At 38.7% G+C, this 14,325-nt stretch overlaps 1 protein-coding gene and 1 long non-coding RNA gene across 2 annotated transcripts in view; one reads left to right on the top strand and one right to left on the bottom strand.

The window, feature by feature from the left end:
- The first annotated feature begins 1,613 nt into the window (after positions 1 to 1,613).
- Positions 1,614 to 5,644, top strand: LOC139698985 (uncharacterized). The gene is made up of 3 exons (XR_011703040.1): positions 1,614 to 2,006; positions 2,187 to 2,297; positions 4,967 to 5,644. It is a non-coding gene; the product is annotated as an uncharacterized lncRNA (long non-coding RNA).
- Positions 4,808 to 14,325, bottom strand: part of LOC139698984 (UDP-glycosyltransferase UGT5-like) — a 30,694-nt gene continuing 21,176 nt past the window's right edge. Inside the window, exons 6-7 of the mRNA XM_071597977.1 lie at positions 8,153 to 8,372; positions 4,808 to 5,217 (exon numbers count right to left, since the gene is read on the bottom strand). Coding sequence (XP_071454078.1) covers positions 4,926 to 5,217; positions 8,153 to 8,372 — 512 coding nt within the window. The 3' untranslated portion in view covers positions 4,808 to 4,925. The remainder of the gene's footprint in view (positions 5,218 to 8,152; positions 8,373 to 14,325) is intronic.

The raw sequence follows: 14,325 nt of genomic DNA, 5'->3' as shown, positions 1-14,325 counted from the left end.
GAGATAGTGTGTATGAGTAGGTAATTAGTATAGGTAATTGATCCACGCACATTTAAGTTTGACGGAGGCTTTTGCAAACGGTTTTCATTAAAATGACTGCATAAATATACTTCGGACCCAAACGATGAAATCAACGTGCTTCTAGATCTTGGGATAAAAAATCTGTAACATATGAAACAGCTGGACTAAAGAATTTCAATGAATATATCGGAAATTCTAGACACAAAAAGAAACATTGGCATTCCTGGCTCTTCAAAATTTTAGAATTGAGGAAATGGTAGTCATATGTGAATCATAGGTAATGATTGAAGAATGATCTGGTACTTTCCCGGCGAATAATGTTTTCCAAGATTATTCGGGTCTCCCACCGGGTCCATGTTCGTAGGTTTGCCGACGTTTCGATGGCCGAGTCGTCCATCGTCTTCAGGGCATGAAGACGATGGACGACTCGGCCATCGAAACGTCGGCAAACCTACGAACATGGACCCGGTGGGAGACCCGAATAATCTTGGAAAATAGGTAATGATTATTCAAAAATTCCCGTAAGTGGCTTGCAGTTACTGTTCGTGAGGCCGCCATCTTAAGTCGTTAATTGAAGACAAAAGAGTTACAGTTAGCTAAAACTGTTTAAGGAAATGTTAATTAAATAATAGTGAAAGTCCATTTTAAATTAATATTTTATTTATAAATGGATAATGATTGCAATTTCTGACATATATTAAATCGAAAGTCTCAATTTATATTTTACTTAAGAAATCAAACGAGTTACGTAGTGGTGGCGCACAAGTGATTTTCCGTCCTTCCAGCCGTTTTCCCTGGCAGTTGGCGCCTGAATTCGGTCGTGGGTGGGCATGCACGCGGCGTCATTCCCAGAGAATGCCTGTTTTAGATGCATTGGTTAAGTCATCAGTCTTATTCATTGCATATTCTTCGTCATATTAAAAGTGTCCTAAATTATAATTATTCTCATATGCTTACTATTATTTTATTCCCAGAGTTGAAAACTAATTTGAGTATGAAATTATTTTGGAAACATAGTCGAGGTCTGGAGTGATTTTTTTGCTCGGATTCAGGAAATGAATCCATCGATGTTCTCACCCGAGGTCGCCGGTGTTTCAGCTGTGATTTTCGCGTGCCGCCCACTGAAGCCGGAATACGTAGGAATTGCACGCTGACAAGCACTCCTGCCAGGTTGCATAAATCCTATCTTTTCAAACCCGATTTACAGGTCCCTATTAATGGAAGCAAGAATTTGATCGAAGAAATCACCGCAGCTAAATTTATATTATTTAACTTACGACGTGTGTCCATTGTAACTAAGAAAATAAATGCAAAGTTAATAAAAATTGAACCATAAATTTATGCGAGATAACTTCCATGTCCTTCATCTTCCGTACAATCTATGCTCACAAGGTAACACTACTAATCTTTGACATTTTCTTTGTCACTGATACATTATAATTGGACTCATTTTGATAAATTATTTCGTCATGTTTATGTGTCATATGAAAGAGATATATCAATTAAATTCGATTCTTTGAAAGTGATATTTGATGTTACAGTGCCACCGCAGCTGCCTTGACTCAGTCGCCAAAGGCACGGATATCGGGAAAGGGAAAGAAGCACGTTCAATCTAAGAGCAATTGAAGCACGTGCAACGAGTCGCAGTCGGGATGATACTTGCCTGATGGGTGAGAAAGAATGAAGCAATGGAGATTTGCCCTACAGAGTATCTGTTAATAGGCTGCGAAAGAAATAAAACCCATGGGCTTGATACATTGTGCATCAACGCATGTGCTCGTGAGAGCGGTGGAGGAATGGGATGAGTAGCAGTGTGGCATGTTGAATGACGTAATGCTGTCCCAGATTGAAAGCAAGAGAGAACATTTAAACAGCGAAGCAAAAGAAGAGGCTCTCCAATCTCGGGTAGATGAGGGAACGGGAGATGAGAAGACGGGCTTTCTTTAAATGCTGATTATTTTGAGTGGACTTCCTTACGGCGTAAGGTAACGGCTGGCCGTGGAAATATGCTAGCTTTTCCATTTACGTATTTGTTACATTGTGTTACCTGGAAGAGTTGGGTTTAGGAACCATTTTTCCAGTCCTAGTCTTCCGACTCATTATTTTGAAAGAACGTCTGTAAATATATTTTTAGTTGTGTGTAAGAAAAGCGGTTTTTTTCGCAGGTCACCCTACTTGAGACCTCCCACCAGAATGCTTTAGCTTACGTACTTGACCAAATATGGCATTCCTGTGACTACACAAGTGAGTTCCTGTGACTACACAAGTGGCTATGAGTGAGTTTGGCCATTTGAGTTTCTAATTATACAGCTATTAGTGGGACAATTAAACATATATACGTGGAAAGCTCTCCAAATGTCACGTAATAAGGTTCTTTTAGCCATTTATTTCATTAATGGAAATTTTAATAATATGCCGTTTAACTTCTATGGCTTTTGCTGCCAAATCCAATTCCATTATTTACATATATATATATATATATATATATATATATATTTATATATATATATCCCGTGAGCGGGAATTAATGTCAAAAAATTTCATTAATACTTCAATAGTATAGTATTAATGAAATTTAAAAGCGTCCGATATAAAATATATTGTGAATATTGATTCCCGAGTTATCTCAAAGTTTTCTTCCCGTATGCCTCATTTTTGTAAAGATACACTCTGATTGACCACCACAATTCCAAAGTATTGACAAAATATTTGCTACTTTTTGGAATATTTTAGAATAATTTTACTTTACGTTATAATTATTTTCTTAACATAAATTTGTTGCAGTGATGCCAAGAAATGTTTCATGCTCAATTGAGTGACTGTTTCGTATTATATGAACTTAAAAAATAACCTTTAAGGAATTACATAAGCATTTGTTAAAAGAACTCTATTCTAGAACTTTATTTATTGAAGAAATTCGATAATTTAATGCAATTTTTCTTTAGTTCTTTTGGGAACTAAGAAGCTGACAAAGGACTTTCATTTCTGATTTAGTAATATGTGTACACATATGTGGACGTAGAGAATATAAGTGAAGAGTACTCCTTCAAATACATTTAAACGTAGATACTAATAAAGTTGATAAATGATTTCACCTTCTCTTTCTTAGAAAAAATATCTCATTGGTCTGGTACCATTTTTCCATTGGAAACCACTGGCAGCTTAGGGGAATCAACGTATATGCAACCTGACTATTGAAAGTCCTGCGACTTTGGCTTATAATTAGGTGAAATGTGAACGGGCTAATGAAATCATTCCTCTGGTTGATCACCCTCTCTTAACTAGGGAAAAAAAGAAAATATCGGCCACGCCAACGCTTTCCTTTGGCGTGGTCAATGCCAAACCTTATTCCAAGGCCATAAGACCAGGGCCATTCCAAGGCCATAATTTTGCAAGGGGCTTTTTTTGGCTCCGAAGCAAGCACTGCATTCATTTGAGCACAAAGGAAGCGGCGCATGATAGCCTTTAGAACGGCATAGTAATGCGGGGCGGTTTGAGAGGTCGACTGCGAACCGGAGGAGGGTCTGGGTGTGAATCCAATGGCGCCTGGTTCGCGGAGATCTCCGCTATCCTCGCCTATTTACGCCACTTTGATCGCTTTGGATGGATGGGGACTCGTGGGATCTCCATTGTTCTGAAGGATTTATTTTTATTAATTTTCATTGATTTTATTTAATAATTTACTGATGGTTCAACGTCAAAACCTGGGTTGTGTTTTTTAAATTAAGTGTGTGGAATTACAAAGTAAATTATTTCATTTCAATACTGTAATTATGTAAAAGAGTGACCACCGCGTCCTTTGACCTGCACTAGATTGAAGCCATTGACATTGATGGACAGGGCAGCAACACTTCTTTGACCTGGTGTACCACATCCACTTCCATGGACATGAATTTTCTCTAATTTTACTGCACTTCCAATTTGGCCTCACTGAGAATACATACAACCAATATCAACGTGAGGTTGAAATTGATTTTTAATAGGGAAACATGCTGAAACCTCCTGGAATATATGTTCATTTTTTGTAAACAAAACATTTCTTGACAAATTATGCAAACAAAAACCACAAATTTGGCTCATTGTCCTAAGGGAAGGAAATGCTGATTTTCATCATATTTTTCCAAAGTTTTGTTGGAAATAGTATTTGGTTTAATGCTGCAAAGATCATCTAGTATGTCCTTCCACAGCTCTTCAATTATGAGAGTTTTTGGGTTATTTTATTATTAATCATTAAAATGAACTTTCAAAATATTTTCCCTCAAAATTCAATCCTGGTTACCTAAGCTTTGATTTTACGTACTTTTCACTGATAATTTCAAAAATGTGAATTCGAGATTTCTCGGTATTAGTATGTACTATATAAGTAAACTCTGTTTTAAAAAATAGGTTCAAAATGTCACTGTAAATGATTAATTTATTTGCATATATATATATATATATATATATATATATATATATATATATACTCATATATACAGAAACAGATATAAGGAAAAGGTTAAGAGCATCCGCCCGGCAAGTGGAAAGATCCGAGGTTCGAGTCCCGGTCAAGGAAATATTTTTACTCTTGTGATCCGTTCGATTCCGCCTTCCCCACCTTTATTGTGTTCGTCCTTTATATGTGTTCCTATCCCTTTTCCTTATATCTGTTTCTGTATATATGAGTATTTATTCGCCGTTTGGCGGGATTTCGTGTTTGAATGTATATATATATATATATATATATATATATATATATATATATATATATATATATATATATATATATATATGTGTGTGGGCATAATGCACAGATTCATGCTTATGATGTGTACATCAATTTATAAAACATTCTCCAGCCCCTAAGTAAGTCATATACATGTGCAATAATTTCTCAGAGACAAATTCATTGCTCCAGTAGAACTCTATTTAATCTTTTTCTCTCTTTTCTCTATTGTTTTCTTAGAGGAGAGGAGGGTGACAAGGGTTATGAAGGCATAATAGATGATACCTAGAATCATTCCAGCAACAAAAAGCACAAAGGCAATGACATCGATGAGTTGATATTGAAGCCAGTTGAGGTCCATAGCAGCTGACCGCAAGTGAGGAGCTCCTTTGTGCCGAATCACATATTCCGTCCAATAAATCCCTCTTTGCAATGGAGTCTCGGGCTGATCCCTGAATATGGCTGATTGCTTCTTGGCAGTGTTCCAGTAGCTGGAAGAGTAAAATGATCTCCATTCAGTCTTCCAGTAGATATAATAATCATTTGAGGATAATGAACATAAGTGCAAGATAAAGGATAGTCTCCATCCATGGCAGTCACATTTTTCAAATAAAAAGAAAGTCACCAATTTCAAGACTGGGATCAGTGAAATAACCTCTGTTTGGCATATTATTTTCTAAAATGACATATATATAATAATCTCCTAAGCACACTCTTCATAGAAAGCATTAAATTAGCAAAATAAAATCCGTTTCTATTTCAACTGATCATTCAAACTCACCAAAAGATGTCAGCCAGAAACCAGTATATTCTCCAATTAAAGCATAATTTTTTAACGACACATTCAAAAATAACCTTCAGCAGCATTGGTGAAATGAAATCCATGGTGATAATATTGTAATCAGTGTTTGCATGATATGTACCAGCTCTTGCTTCTCTGGTTATGTCTTTTATACTACCTTTTATGATAATTTATAATATGTGGTTTGATGGAACATTTTCATTACACTTGTAGCAAAAATGTAAAGTTTGGTATGAACAAAATGTGTTGTGGAATTTTGTCTCAGGAGAGGCATTATCTGCACACATTGGAAAACCTTTTGAATAACAGAACACAGCCCAGCATCCTAATCTACAACATGTCTCGCTTCATCTCCATATACTTCCTTTTTCCCTTCATCCCATCCAACATCCCTATCCCCTATTCCTGCCCCTTCCCCGCTTACCAAACATTCTCCCCTCTCCTACAGTCTTCAACATCCCACTGCTGATGCCTTTGCATCTATTTCTCCTGTCCCCTTATGATTTCTCCCAACAATCCCCTCTCCTCCCCACTCATCATAACCAGCACTTCCTCATTTGTTTTGCCGTATGTTCACTCAACCTTTTCTAAGGCAATATCCCGAGTTATTTTGGAGTAGGAATAGATAGGAGGGAAAGGAGGCTAATCCACAACCTGTACTTGTCTCAGACTGCTCAGGTGCGAGTGGGGAACCGAGTCCAGATGGGCAGTGTTTAGAAGAGGTGTAGGGCAGGGTTGTCCATTATCACCGGTGCTGTTCCACGTATATGTGGAGGATGTGATCAAAGAGGCATTATGGGAAGAACTGGAGATTGGTATAAAAGTCCATGGGGAATACGTAAAATCAGTGAGGTTTGCTAAAATAGGGCTTTAATTTGTCGGTCAGCCAAGGGGTTGCAGCATAGCTGAATGCATTGGAAATAGGACCAATTTAAATTTGATATTAATTACTTCTCTTTTCTGACAAAGCAAGGATAGGAACATGATTGAATTGACCAAGAGGCTGAATGGTGGCTAGGGCGAGATCCAACATATCATGCAAGATTGTCACATGAGGAGCCTCTTGATCTTCTGACAGCACCTTGGAGACCATCTTGGTGCATCCATGCACCTTCCTCATCACTAAACCCTCCGCAAGAGTTTGCACAGAGTACAGTAATTTACAATATGCACAGTGGTTTTTTGAACATTGCACTCTTCTGCTAACATTCACACTCTTGGGCGTCAATTAGGAGTGAGCAAGTCTCGCACATTTGGTACTTTTAAGTCACCCTGTCATTGATGGCCGTCCAGGGCATTCCTCGTCATCAACCTCCTCTTTACCCTCCCAGAACATCTTGGGGTAGGGGAAAACCATTCCTGGAGACATATCTTTACAATAGTCATGGTTTCCAAACCTTATTTTCTAAGCTTGGCACAAAATGTTTTCATGCATCATTGCTCCATGGAACATGGGATTGTGAGTTTGTGAATCAGTCCTTGAACAGTGGCCCAGTCTAGCAGCAATCTGTACAATTTAACAGTCTGCAGAAAACTGACGCAGGTTCCATTGCTTTCCCGTGATCTCCCATCACCCTTCCCATCTCAGATTGCCCCAAGCCAGCTGTCCGTGTTGGTGGGAAATAATTATTCTATGTGTACTCATTGCTGGGAAAGAAGCTGCATGACTGGGTATTAGGTGCAGGAAGAAGCCAGAAGGGAGGAAAGAAATTTGAGAGGGTGCGCTCGGGAATGGGAATCTGCAATGAGCAAAAGGTAGGTTTTGCATCTGGCACGGTTGCGTAGGTAGAGGGATTATGGATATTTTAAGTGGATTTAGAAAGGTTCCTGGATATTAAATAATATAAAAGATTTGTGGAATGGTAATATGTGACAGATAGATGGACATTATACTATCACCCTAACTCAACGTCCCTGTCTTCTATTCCCTCCTCCTTGTGAAAGCTTCTCTGCCTAGTGCAATTCTTCTTCTCACTACTATGACCATTTTGGTCGAAAACACTTCTGAGATACATAAACTGTTTCACCTGCTCTAATTTATTAACTCCTATTTGAATATTTAATTAAGCTTTCCTCTCTGGAAATCCTCATACTTTTTTTGTTTGTATCAATTCTCATCACATACCTGTCTCACTGCCTTAATTATCATCATCACATAAATAATCCCATTAGTCAAACAAAGGATTAGTTTGACAGGCAAGGATAGAGCTCACCCTGAAGCCCAGTAAAATGTGAAATTCAAGCAACAGGGCAGGTGGTTAGTCAGTTCCAGTCTCCAAGCTAGAAAGTTTTCTATTATCGGAAAATTTCAATGCTCAATTTCAGTGGCCAAAATTGTTTGCAATGGAAATTCCTTCTTCTTGATTCTATCTTCCAAGAAATAATATTCCCATCTGGCCAAAATAAAAGGCCCTTTTTTCATATCACATTGAATCCAAAATGTAAGACTTTCATCTAAAGTTCTGTAAAGTTATTGAATATTATTATTGATTTCAACCATTAAAAATCATGAGTAAAACACTAGATTTTAACATTGGTATACTTTCTGGAAATACTAGGCTTAAAAATTATCAATAATCTCTTACATGCAGGCAGTATCAAACAAATGTAACATAAACATGTACCTTGCATTGTGGAGAATATCTTGGACAGACATGACAAGGTCATCGGAGGTGAAGCTGTGGAAATTCAAAGTTTGACCCATTCCAACATCTGTTATGTGTCTCAAGTTCATGAATTGATCTCCAAAAAATGGGAAACCAATGACTGGGATTCCATAGTATGTAGCCTCTTGCAGACTGAGAAGACCTCCATGTGTCACAAAGCCTGCCATATTATGGTGGGCTAAAATATAAAGATTTAAATTAGGGATTATTTTTATTTCTTAATGAAATATTACGCACATTGTTATCTATCAGAAAAACCATAAAAATTAATGAATAAGTAAGTGGGGTGTTTCAGAAATTAAGTTACATATAAATAAAGTTTAAAGGGTCAATCAATGATTATAATATTTTTCATAAAAAATTACAACTTTCTCTTCTGCCTTCCTTATGGAGTATCTTGAATACCAAAAATATTAGGTCATATCTGTAATGAATTTTATCATAGCAAGACTAAGGTTTTGATTATATGGACCCATAAGAGTATACTTCCCATTCTACCTCATTCTAATCACTTGGATGGCAGCACCAGTGAGGGGCACAGGGCAACTTTTGGTGAGGGAATGTGACTGGTATTCATCAATAAACATATCCGTCAAATAATTAAAAGTTCTTGCATCACCCTGCAGAAAATGCAGTTGGATTACAAATATATGAGACTACTATGTCATGCTTTAGTTTTTGTTTAGCTTTTATATTGATTCAACAGTATTTTACCATAAGCAATAGAAGAATGCACCCACAAATGCAGCATCCCAGGTTGCTAAAATAACTGACGGGACTACATCCAAACTGGCTCAAAATTTAAGGCAATGTTCATTCTGATGAAGGCTATGTACGTATCTAGTCAAACTGTCCACAAAATGCAGAATAAAGTATCTAAGGCTTTGCCTCACAACCATGGAAACATGGCAATTCTCATATCTCTCTCTCTCTCAGTCTTCCTTGAATGCTCATGAAGGGTTGAATTGCCCAGCAGTCGCTCCGTCCCACTTTCACTTCCAGACAATACTCGCTGCCTCAATGCCTCCCAAGGTCAACCATAACAGACAAAAGGATGATCATTACTATGACCACATCAAGTTCAAGTCAATGTTGGAAACAATAAATGAAACCATGGCAAGTTTCCAATAAGAGCTTGTCATGACAAAGAAGGACGGCTCTGAAGAAAAGATACTGAAGATTACATCCCTCGATGAAAGATTTGTCAAATTTTGAAATGGAATCAGTGGAGACCTATAGAATCTCTCTGAAAGTTTGAAGGACATTGAAAAATGCATCTCCAAGTTTGACTACCGCCTCTATGATCTTGGACAGTACTCGAGAAGAAATTGTCCTCTTATGCATGGGATCAAAGGAGAAAAAAGTGACAACTGTTTGCGTGTAGCCGCAGATTTCTTCGTTAATAAACTAAAGGTAAGTGTGAACCCCATATCCCTTGACCGAAGCCACAGGATAGGTCCATTTAAGGAATCCAACAAGCATCCTTGACCCTTCATAGTAAAGTTTATCTCATATCAAGGTAGAGATCAAGTTTGGAGGGCAAAAAGAAACCTAAAAGTGAGCAGGTTTCTCATAACGGAGTCACTCACAGCTACCAGGAAGCATCTGCCACTTGCCGCAAAATATCTCGCCAGGCCAAAGAATGTATGGACCTAAGATGGGAAGATAACTATCTTAAAACCTGATGGCTCCAGGATTTTTGTCTCAAATGAAGGAGACATGCAGCAGGCAAGTGTTGATTATAAGTCTCGCAATATTTCATCAAGGAGCAGATGCCACTAACTCAGTGGCTGAATTGCCTCTCTTGCCTACCACGAGTATTTTTGAGCAACCGCTTGAAGATAGAATAAAATAATTAAATACATTGATTTGTGACCTGCCAGAGCTCTCTTCACTACTGCAAAAACACTATTCCCTCATAGTACCTTACTGCGCTGCACTCTTACTTATCTGTACCTCTTGGTGCTCGAAATTCCTGCCTTCCATGCTTTGTGCCTCAACCTTCTTGTCGCCCCCCCCTATCTGGCAATTTCTCCTGATCTGCATTCTTTCATTCTGTCCCAGTGACTTCCCACCCTCTCTTACTCCTGCATGTCTAGCTTTCTTTATCCTGTTGCTCCTGGATCCAGCTCACCTGTTCCTGATCTACGTTGCAAAGTCATTGAGTGAAAAGTGTTTAGTGTCAGTGCCCAGTGCTTTTCCCATAGTGGTCTTAAATAGTGCCTCCCTTTTAAATAGTGTTTTCTATTCTTTTTCCCATATGAATAATCATCCCGTAGTGCTGTGTTTAGAAGTAATTAGTGAAAAGTGATTTAGTGTCAGTGCCTAGTGCTTTTCCCATATCTCGTTATAGTGCCTTCCTTTTCAATTGAGTTTGCAGGATTTTTATTCATTTGTTTCCTGCAATTATTTAGTCTTTTCGTAGTGCAGTGCTTAGCGCCTTTCCCATCTATGCTGATTAATGGTGCCTCTCAGTTCCTTAATGCTTTACTAAATGATCTCATAGACTACTTTAACAATGACAGTGTATCGCTATTAACTTACCAATGCTTTTAATCTTGTCAATATTTGGATCTGGACAAGTAATATTTCAAATTCTTTTATGTTATGCTTCTGCTTTTGTTAACTTAGATAGCTTAGCTATTTCCAGTATTATCTAAGAAGAATGATAAACCACTCTTTTGGCTCCCAGGTCCCTAAAAACATTACCTCCCAGTCATCACTCCTTAACCATTATCCCTTCCCAAATTCCCAAACTCATTATCGAACACTCACCATCTTACCCCCACAGCAGACACCCACGGCAATACCCCACCAGCAACACCATCACCGCAGGATGCTCTCCCACTCAAAATACCTTGAACACCACAGGTAACATCGCGAATCTTTGTCCCTCATACACGACTGAATTCCCCCAAAATGACCTTGAGTCATCACATTTTACCCAACTACCCACAAAATACCGGTGCTGATTTCAGCAAACCTTTCTGCGCCTAAACCCTTTTGCACCAGAATGCTTCCCTAAAAGCCACCACAGATTCCTAAATCCTCTGGCCCCGGAATTCTTCTCTTTCCAACTTGAAGGTAAAAATATGTCTCGACATCTTTCCTCTTCAACCATTGATCTACGTGAACGATACGTGGCTCCAAGCAAATTCCTTGACAATCAATTAACCTTATGCAACATTTTTAGATCTCACCCTCGTTCTTTTCAAATAATTTACCTCAACGCCCAAAGTCTCTCTGCACATCTTGACGAATTGTGCCAACTTCTACCTGACAATGACGTTCATGCAATTTCCATTGCTGAGACTTGGCTTAAGCCTCATATGTCTATCATATCCGTCGACATCCCTCGCTACAACTTCTATTGACATGATCTTATTGGTAAGTGTGGTGGAGGCGTAGGTGTCTACGTGAGAAAAGATCTCTCATTCAAAATTATATCAAAAAGTTCTTCCGTTTACTGCAAAAGACCCGAGTTTGAATTCTTAGAGATAACTTTCAACCTACAAAAAATTCTTTTAGGCATAGTTTACCGCCCACCCAAGGTAGGTTATTTTTCCGACTTGGAAGAAGCATTATCTTCCCACATTCCGAACTATACCATGTTATTATTACCAGTGACTTCAATGCCAACTTTCTTTCCTCAACTTATGACTCTAAAATGATTACTAACTCTATGTCATACCTTAGCCTTAGCATACTTCCCCTAGAAACTACCCATCATATATCTTCATCAGCCACATGGCTTGATACAATAATTACAGCCAACCCTGACAAAATCACAACATGTGGCCACCTTTCTGCCCCAGGAATATCCATGCATGATGTATTATTTTTAACATACTCAGTTAGATGTCCTAAATTTAAGCAGAAATTCATTCTTACTCACGATTTCAAGTCCATAGATGACAAAGACCTAGTATCCCATGCGGCTACCATTCCATGGCAGTCTATAGAATTCATTGACGACATAGATAAAAAAGTAGAACAATTTAATACGTTCTTAAATGACCTAGGAGATAAACATGCACCGTTAAGAAAAATCTGACTGTCAAAACCATGCTCCCCATGGATAACAGATGAAATAAAATACTTAATGCGTAGGGGTGACGCAGCTATAGCCTGTTTAAAAAACATAAAAACAAAAATTTATTCAATATCTACAAAAAACTGTGTAACAAAACTAAGTATCTATATCAAGCAAACCCGCAAGCTCGCAACTTAACTGATCATCAATTAAGATTGTCTGGTCATCTGCATATTCCATCAAGTGTTTGACAGCCCCCAAGAATGGTGTACATCTTCAAGTTTTTAATAAAGCAGCTGAAGAAAGAGGTTTGGGCAAAGATCACCGGTCACCAACTACTTAGGGTCCACCGATCCTTTTGGTTCAGAATGGCAATCAATGCCCTGTTCATGATGAGCTCAAGTTTTCCCCTTTCTAGACTCATCTCTACAATGGAAATAAAGGCTACCATCAAACTCGAAGCTTCCAAACACACCGGAGATATTCGATGGTCAGCCCATTGACACCAGGAGTCTTCTTTGGGTATTATGTCCCTGGTATGATATCAAAGTCCTCAGAAGTAAACCCTGCCTCCAACTAACCCTTATTCTCTCGTGACGGAGTGGAGGTTCCAAGTGGCTCAGTCAAGAAGTGTTGCATGCACCATGTCAATTCGCTTACTCTACATGTACATATGCAGTTGTATAAGGGTGCAAGATGAAGCAGTCTCTCTCTTGGTGTGGTTTGAGTATGCACCCATCATTGATCAGTGTGGTTCCTGGTCGACGGACCAAACATTTATAGCCAAATGAACCATGTTTGTGCCAATGGTCAAGGTGCCTTTGGCCTCCAGGTCCAGTCTCTGGATATGGTGCCATTGCTCTGCCCTGTCTACCATCCTCTCATTTCAGCCCTCACCTGTACAGCTTGACCTAAAATGCCCTGCTCAGTTAATGGTTGGGGTATGACTTCCAAGGAATATAGGTGGTTGTACCTATCACCATTGCTATAGTTCCCATGGCCCTAACCTCCTGCTCTTTTGTATTTTCCACCAATATAGAATATGATCCATGTTGGAGTGACCATGGCAAAGCAATGAGTGTGTTTTTCAAGGAATCAAATGAGAGTTCTTTTCTGGATCACTTTGAGTTCCAACCAAGCACCTAACAGAGTGCAGCTATCTATCAACTCTGCTAGTCAAGGAAACTTGAGCTCTTCAGCCTCACAAAATAATAAATTTAAAGAAAATCTCCCATGGCCATAATAAATAAGCACCCCTCTTCTAAAAGGAAAACTATAAATTGCTGAAATGGTTTGTGGGAGAAGAATTTCACTTCCAACTTCTGTTGTGAGTGCTCATTTCCTTCAGTTTGCTGAGGAGGGCCACTTTGTAGCCAAAATGCATGCATCTGTTGCAGAACCTTGTATTTCCCAGTTTATTGTTATTTCTTGACGTGTCTCAGTTTGTGTAATACTCTGCCAGTGGTGAATGTGTAGGTGAGTGTTTTCCTGAGTGCTTGTGAATGTGTCAGCTCTGTGGTTGTCCCTGCAGCGGAATTAATTCCCATAAACAGCCATGGAGAGTGTGACATGTATTCATAAACCCAGATATCCTTAACGGTGTCCCTTAGAAGGATCCCATTTTGGGTTGAGTGTGTGTGTGTCTGTAGTTTGCCACAGGTGAGGAAGTGAAATTCCTGCAAACTACTGCAGGATGAAGAGGTTGTGGTTGGTCGCTGTCAAAGGAATTTCTTTTCACTCACACCATCACAACAAATTTATAGTTTTTCTTTTGGACGAGTCATGCTAACTTATTACGGCCATATGATATTTTCATTTTAATTTGTTATTTGTCCCTAACGGTTGCTCCCATTCCTGGCATCTCGTGTGTTCATATGAATAAGTCCTTTTGCCTTTGGCTCTTTCCTGGCATCATCTGGAATGTAGACATTAATTATGTAGAAAGAATGTGGGGACATCTTCATCAATCCACTTTCCATAACTGCTCCTGTGAGTGGCCGTTAGCAATTGAGCATGACCAAATAACAGTGTAAAATAAGTGTAAAATTGGCCATCCCAAAAGGTCATTCCTGACCTTGAGGTCAGAGATGGTGTGGAG

Source organism: Hetaerina americana, unplaced genomic scaffold (genome assembly GCF_022747635.1).
Source record: "Hetaerina americana unplaced genomic scaffold, ioHetAmer1.1.p SCAF_9, whole genome shotgun sequence".
Lineage (NCBI taxonomy): Eukaryota > Metazoa > Arthropoda > Insecta > Odonata > Calopterygidae > Hetaerina > Hetaerina americana.
Note: the sequence above shows the minus strand (reverse complement) of the source record. Positions and strands in the feature narration are given on the sequence as shown.